The 7,049-nt window shown below is 37.7% G+C and overlaps 1 protein-coding gene across 3 annotated transcripts in view; it reads right to left on the reverse strand.

Moving 5' to 3' along the window:
* furina (furin (paired basic amino acid cleaving enzyme) a) overlaps positions 1-5,670 on the reverse strand; it is a 42,623-nt gene extending 36,953 nt beyond the window's left edge. The window contains exons 1-2 of one of the 3 annotated variants that reach the window (XM_077622104.1): positions 5,485-5,670; positions 163-487 (exon numbers count right to left, since the gene is read on the reverse strand). In XM_077622104.1, the coding sequence (XP_077478230.1) occupies positions 163-408 (246 nt within the window). In that variant the 5' untranslated portion in view covers positions 409-487; positions 5,485-5,670. Of the gene's footprint in view, positions 1-162; positions 488-566; positions 618-2,500; positions 2,668-5,484 lie in introns of those variants that run through there. The other 2 variants (XM_077622113.1, XM_077622123.1) reach the window with 2 other exon arrangements.
* Positions 5,671-7,049: the final 1,379 nt, after the last annotated feature.

Here is a 7,049-nt window from a genome sequence, read left to right on the forward strand (position 1 = left end):
AAGGAACTAATGGAAAATAAAATATTTTTCGTCTCACTTAACTATATTACTTACACGAGTATAAATAATTCAACAAAGATCTAATCAGAACATTGAACTTTCTGTGTCTGGACTCAACTACACAAGCAAACCAAAAGATTTCAGCAGAAGTGTTTAACTTACATGCCCGTAGTTGATGAACCCATGTTTATTGGCTATTTGTTCTGCTTCCTCCCGACCTCCAGGTATGTGGACAGCCCATGTGTTGGTGAAGACTTTTTGACCCAGTACTGGTTCCGGTCCAGAAAGCAGCAGGATCAGCAAAGTGCATAAAAGCAACTCCACCAGAGTCATTCGAAAGCTGCTCGCAGAGGGAGACGATGGGGCAGCGCCCATGGGCTCTGCAGAAGCAGCGCCGTCTCTGTGCATTGCACCTTTCCGCCAGGCCACGGCTGCCCACGGTATTTGCCGGTGCGTGGAGAGACAAAGACGGAAGGTCACAGCTTAACTGTCAGAAAAGAGAAAAAAATGAATACATTCAGGCCTGCATTATGGATATCGGAACATTCACAATATATTGATATTACGGGGCACGGTAGACAGGGGTGAGCACGTCCGCTTTAGAGTTCTGAGCTCACGAGTTTGATTTCGGGCTCCAGCTATCCGGTGTTTGCATGCTCCCCCCTGCCTGCTTACTCCAAATTGTACTTTGGTACGAGTGTGGGCGGGAAGTCATTTGATTGGTTGTGCCCTTCGATTGGCTGGCAGCCAATTCAGGATGTCCCCAGCCTACTGCCCATAGTGTGCTGAGATAGGCACCAACAGCACCAAGACCCTCGTAAAGATAAGCGGCTTGGGAGATGAGTGACTGGATGAATATTGATATTACGATATTTAAAGTGTCTCACCGGTGTTGTGCTATGTTTCATTAGGTTAAGAGCAGTTATTGGTGAAAATGTAGTGTGGCCTTGCATTTTGCAACACAAAAACAGCAGCAATTGCACAAATGTACACATTCAGGGGCACAATCCATCCTAGTATATAAGATTAAAGATAAAGTACAAAAGCGTAGTAAAGAAAAAAAACGTGGCCAGAGAAAACAGAGCAGCATTTCGCTTAATTTGTACAGTCAAATTCATTTACTATCATTATCTTTCCCATGATATTGCAATAGTTTTAGTAATAGTGTTACTTTAATTTAGGAGCGTCGGCCCGCTGCTTCTAAATGTCGTCTGCCGCTCCATAAAATTAATTTTCCTCTTTTATTGTTTGTGCATCTGATTACATTTAAACCACCCACACTGTTCTATGGATGAGCAACTAGTGTTTGTATGAAGTAGACACTTTTTATTGCCCCCTACAGTCTTGGAGAATATCGGTTAAGCAAGCTGTACCCAGTATAAAATGAATGTTTTGGTTACCAATTTAATTATTTCATTGCATTCACTTCTTACTTTGAGTGGACAAACTTGTTTATCTTGTTCAAGTCTTATCAATTGTTGTAACACATCACAGCATTCAATACAGCAGCTGTCTCCAGGGAGGGCTCACCCTATAGATTAAATGGCTTTTCTTTATGCTATATAAAGGGCATTCAGCATAGTGTCTCATTACTTTGTCTTTGTTGAGTCGTGTTAAGAACTGCCTAGACAACTTGTTTATTTATTTCTGGATATGGGGAAGTACTTTAACTTGACTACCTTAATGTCAGGGTTTCCTGCTTTATTTATTTTTTTAAGCTTCTGTATGTGCTATATCTTCCTCCTATTTTTGCTTAGTAATGATCCTGTCTTTAGAAGCTAAATGGTTAATGGTTAATAAGCAGTAATATTCATGCGTAATGCCTTAGTCACATTATAGCACCTATAATTCAATAAATGCTTTTAAGGGATGAAGTAAAAAATGTTTTGGGTATGCAATCTATAATTATTCTAAGTTATCCAATGACAAAAAAAGACTCCGTGTGAAATGTCATTGTTTTGCTGAGGGAATTTTTTTTCAGGGTTTTTTTGTGTCCTCTTTCACAGTCTGACATCTAATCTCTTTTATTATCTTGCTAGCTGGATTGAGGAAGTTCAAAATCATCTCAACCATGTACATTTATCTCAATCATAAAGTTCAGCATATATTTAAGCCCTCCTAAACAATTTTGACTTTTCTATGATGATAACCTTTATGCAGTCAAAGTAACATTGATATTAAATAGTCTTAAATCAGAACAATTTGACTTAGTTGCTGGTCAATGCATTGCAAAATAAAGGACAAACAGCCAAATATCTAGAAGAGCATTTTCAATCCACCAAAATGCAGGTATTTGAAAAACCTAGATGAAAATCTTATGTGCAAAAGTTTAATAATAACATTTTGCTGGTTTTTCTTTGCCTGGATAACAGATATAAGATCAACTAAAACAATAAGCCACATTTGGAGAATAGTAAATAAAAGTTGAACTACGTTTTTTTAAAAGCCATGTAGAATACATGGGTTACAAAAAAAAGGAAGTAAATTTGCCATTACTCACTCAACTTTGGCCTCTTTCTTTTGGTGCTGTGAGTAAACACATTTCTAAACCTCTGTTTGAGGTTAGTATGTGCTGACTTTTTAAGTACAGAAGTCTGTGACCTCACCTACGAGCTCAGCCACTCAGTTAACAGCAGGGTTAAAAGGCGCACACACTAACAACTGGTGTGTGCGGGAACTATTTTGCTATTCACCAGAGACATAAAGCAAAGCTCACCGACACTCTGTGAGTTGTCTGTGGTAGGAACACAGTAAATTGATACCATATGTACGACAGTCAACATGTAATGGAGGAAATTCTGAACGCCCTAATTAGAAGACTCATAATGCTAAGATTACAAACATTGGGAGATTTCAAATGAGCTTAATTTGTTAAATATTTTCTTTTACTTTGCTAAGTAGAACAACCTTATTACGTTCTGTTTAGCTGACCTCTACTTACCAAGCGCATTTGTCTATGGAAGGAGAAAAAGTATTAAACAAGTAATGATATTTCAAGCTATTAAGTCGAGTATTTATTCAACTGCAAATATTTTTTTTTTCAATTGCAGAACCTGTATTGATATAAGTCTTGATCACTAAACATTGAGAAATGTTTTGTAAGGATCTAGACAAAAATAACTACATTTATTTCTTTTAAATGAAGGAATCTAGACTCTTATTTGGAAGTATACGCATATGTTTCTATTTCAGTATTCTTTTTCAGATTTTTTATCTGTGAATTTTTTATTATAAATGTTGTTATTGATTGGATGAATCATTACCACCCAAAATAAACCAATTTTTAATTTACCACTCTACAATGGCAAGTTTGTTTTTACAACACAAAATAGAGACGAAGGATCCAAACACTGCATAAGCAACTGTGAAAATTCCAAGTCGCGACTACTTTCCTGGAATCTAATCTGACCAGAAATGGAATGACTCAACCATCCGCGTTCCTTTACAGTAATAATTCCAGTTGAACAGGCTCATTTTGGTCAGATTCAGTAAAATGGAACACACAACAGGCATAGCCCCAACGGATGAGTTTGGCTTCTCAGACCTCTTAACATTAATAAGACCAGTTTAAATATAGAACATTTCTATAGAATATCAATAATTTTATTATTGTAATCATATTTCTCTTTTATGAAATCTCGCAGTCAGACATTCTGTATAAATTCCTAATAACCGGTTATCCATTTTCTATACTGCCTATCCTTACTGGGGACGTGGGTGAGTTGGACCTTATCAAATATATTTTTAAAAAGTAATTGAGAGTTGGCTATATAATGTGTGGTGACTTATCACACACAATTTGAATGTATAAGCCGTAGTTAACACTGGATTTCCGTCTCAGAAATGAGGTGACGTAAAATCCAATCGCTGTTGTAAATACACACAATTGAATCCAGCATTAAATTGCAGTCTACCGACGTGGTAAAACATGTCCATGAGCAGAAGGGGAGGAGTTGACAGACAACGACGGACTAGCTTCAAATCTCCAGTGGCCAAACAAGGGAGTGAAAAATGTTGACGTTTTACTGTCCATAAGCATTGCTTGAAATATGTGGCATCTTTCATAAGTAATCCCACGCAGAATAAACAACCTCCCCCTTTGGACACATTATATCAAGCAATTTATGAAGATACCACCAGTTTGACAACTGTCGTTTGATAATTCTTATGAACAAATCTACCATGTCACATAAACAGTCTCAATTTCTTCATTGATAAAGATTTTCAAACTTTTTGAGTGGTTGGAAATTTGGTCAGTAATGAAAATCCTGGACCCATGATATGTTCTGAGAAATGTTTGAATCCCCAGCTTCTAAAATGAGTGCAGTCGGGTCAATTTCCCAAGCCTCGTGTGGTGCAGAAATAACCGATTCAACCACGCTTCATCCAACTGTTATGCAAGCACTGGGTTTAATTTCATATGTATGCATGTGTAACTACAGCGTATCATAAAGATTCTATTTTAAAGATTGTTTGTGTACAAATTGCACCAAAAATGAACCAAGCGTGGCTGCTTAACCAAGGCTCTCAGTGCCTTCCTCTTCCAAATTCACATTAGGCTTGCTGGCATTGTGCAAAATCCTCACATCTCCAAATCATTGCTTTGCAGGAGACCAGAAATAAAACTGCAGCAAAATTACAATGGTAAAGAAAGCAAGCCATTTTCAACATGGGTCAATCATTTGTAAAATAATAATAGAAACTTGCGCGGTGACTGACAATAAAGAATGTTAATTTGATCAAATAAGGACAGGGCAGTGTTTTCTGGTCAGCACTTTTAAAAACAATAAAAACAATTATTTTGTGTCAGAAGAAAATAATTTCATGGCATGAGCGATATACAGATTAAATCTTGCAACATCAACAATTCATCTGATTGGTGATTTTTTTTAATCCTTTCAAAAACCGTAACAATGCAATTTGTTCTTGTTTTGGCTGTTTAAAACAGTAAACAAGGTGTGTTTGAGAAACAAACTTCTCAGACCCGTAGAAATACCTCCACTGGAGGTCTGCGATGCATCCGCCGATAGGAGCGTGTTTTCCGCCTCACCTCACGCGTCAACCCCGTGACAGACACCCCCACCACCGCCACCACCACGTAGTCATAATCTCCCCAAAAATTCCTCACGAAGTAGCCCGCAAACTTGACTTTGACGGTAGCTCGCCCACGTACTCTTGACTTTACAAACCCACCCTTTATCAACATCCCCTTGCTTTAAAAAAAACAAGCGTATCGAAATGTCCAAATCCAGGGAAGCCGGGCGGTCGTCACCCAATCAAACCGGACACGATCGACGTCACCTCGGCGTGCGTGATCTCCCAGCCCGGAGCCACTGACAGCTCCCCGGTTCCACGAGATCACAGCGTCCCGATCGGACTCGCCGTCCCTTCAGAATCGGACTCGCCGAAAGCGAACATTTACCAAAACAAGTCCGAATGTGTCTTGACAGCGCTAACGGCAAACTTACGGAGGCTTCAACTTACCAGCTTCCGTTTACATGCTGCTCGATCCGGCGTGTTGTTGTCTCGCACCCGGCGGTGCTAGAAACGACGACAGCGCACTAAAACCAGCGAACATTTGATAAGAGAGAATAGCTGGTTATAAATAGTCATGATAGCCCTCTGTGGTGTGCCACCGGAGTGGTCCACACAAGCCCCAGGAAATACGTCACGGGCCGTGGACTGAGTGGGGACGTTCCGGAGACAGTCAGCCGTGTAAGCGTGGCGACAGCACCACCTCTCGGTCGCAAATGGCGTTGTAACGTCAATTCGTTTTGCTTCGCAAGCAGGCGGCCAGTTTATTTATCCTAAGGTCGTCCATCTTTTCAAAATAGTCCAAATGTTTAATACGTATCTAGGGAAATGACGAATTGATGTCATAAGACGTATTACTTTAGAGAGATGTTATGGAAATTCAAATATTTGGGTTAAAATGCTACAAACATGTTGACATGTCAGACCTTTAACCCTTTATATAGCAAGTTATTTTTGGGGTCAATAAACAAACGTGAACATTATAAATTATTACTATTTTTCATTATTAATCATTATGTTATTTTGAATATTCTTTTAATATTTATATTTTTTATTGATAAATACAATGTTAATAGGGGAGCCCGTTGGACAAGTGGTTATTGAATCGAATTGAATTGAATGCTTTTGTATTGTCATTATATACAAGTAGTATAATGACATTTATAGCTTCACCGCGAAGTGCACAAATAACAACAACAAACAAACTAACATTCAATAAATAATAAATAAATAATCAATAAATAAATAAGTAGTCAAACAAGATGAATAAGTAGGGAAGTGCACAAATAACAACAACAAACAAATCAACGAATACTAATAATCAATAAATAAGTTATAAATAAATAAGTAGTCAACATGTAGTATAATCAACATACATATGGACATAGTCAAATGAATTTTGAAAAAAGGGTGCTTCTACAAAATAAAAAAATCAAAAGCAGATGGCCCTGAAGAGGAGCCAAATGTTTACACTTCCTCACAGCAATTAAACAAAATTGAAAACATTTCAGTACTATCACAATCTGAGAGATAATCGCTTCAACATTCAATTTAAGTTCAATTATAAAAAAGTAAGGCTGTTGGGACTGCACAAATTCCATTATGTACAAACAGACATGGTTACATTTTTGATAAAAAATACTGCTTCAATTTAGGAGAATAAAAAGCTACTTAACCAAACATTAAATTAAAATGTATCTCACATAAGCTATTATATTTTACATCACTAAATGTTAAATAAAAGGATCTAGAGATGAAATTGTTGGAATGGTAGTCCTTCCTCGCTGTGTAAAAAACAAAGTCTTCCCATTATAACAGGATTATTGACATATTGAAGAGTTACAATTTATTTCACATGAAACCAGCAGAGCACCAGCACCAATGCACTTGCACTATTATCGCTGTACCCTTGCTCGTGATGGAATTTACACAAACCAAGAAAAGCGTGTAAGCACCTTAAAGTTCAGATACGTATGCCATTCAAAGTTCTTTACAAAGTCGCATTGTTAGTTGGA

Source organism: Stigmatopora argus, chromosome 2, assembly GCF_051989625.1.
Source record: "Stigmatopora argus isolate UIUO_Sarg chromosome 2, RoL_Sarg_1.0, whole genome shotgun sequence".
NCBI lineage: Eukaryota > Metazoa > Chordata > Actinopteri > Syngnathiformes > Syngnathidae > Stigmatopora > Stigmatopora argus.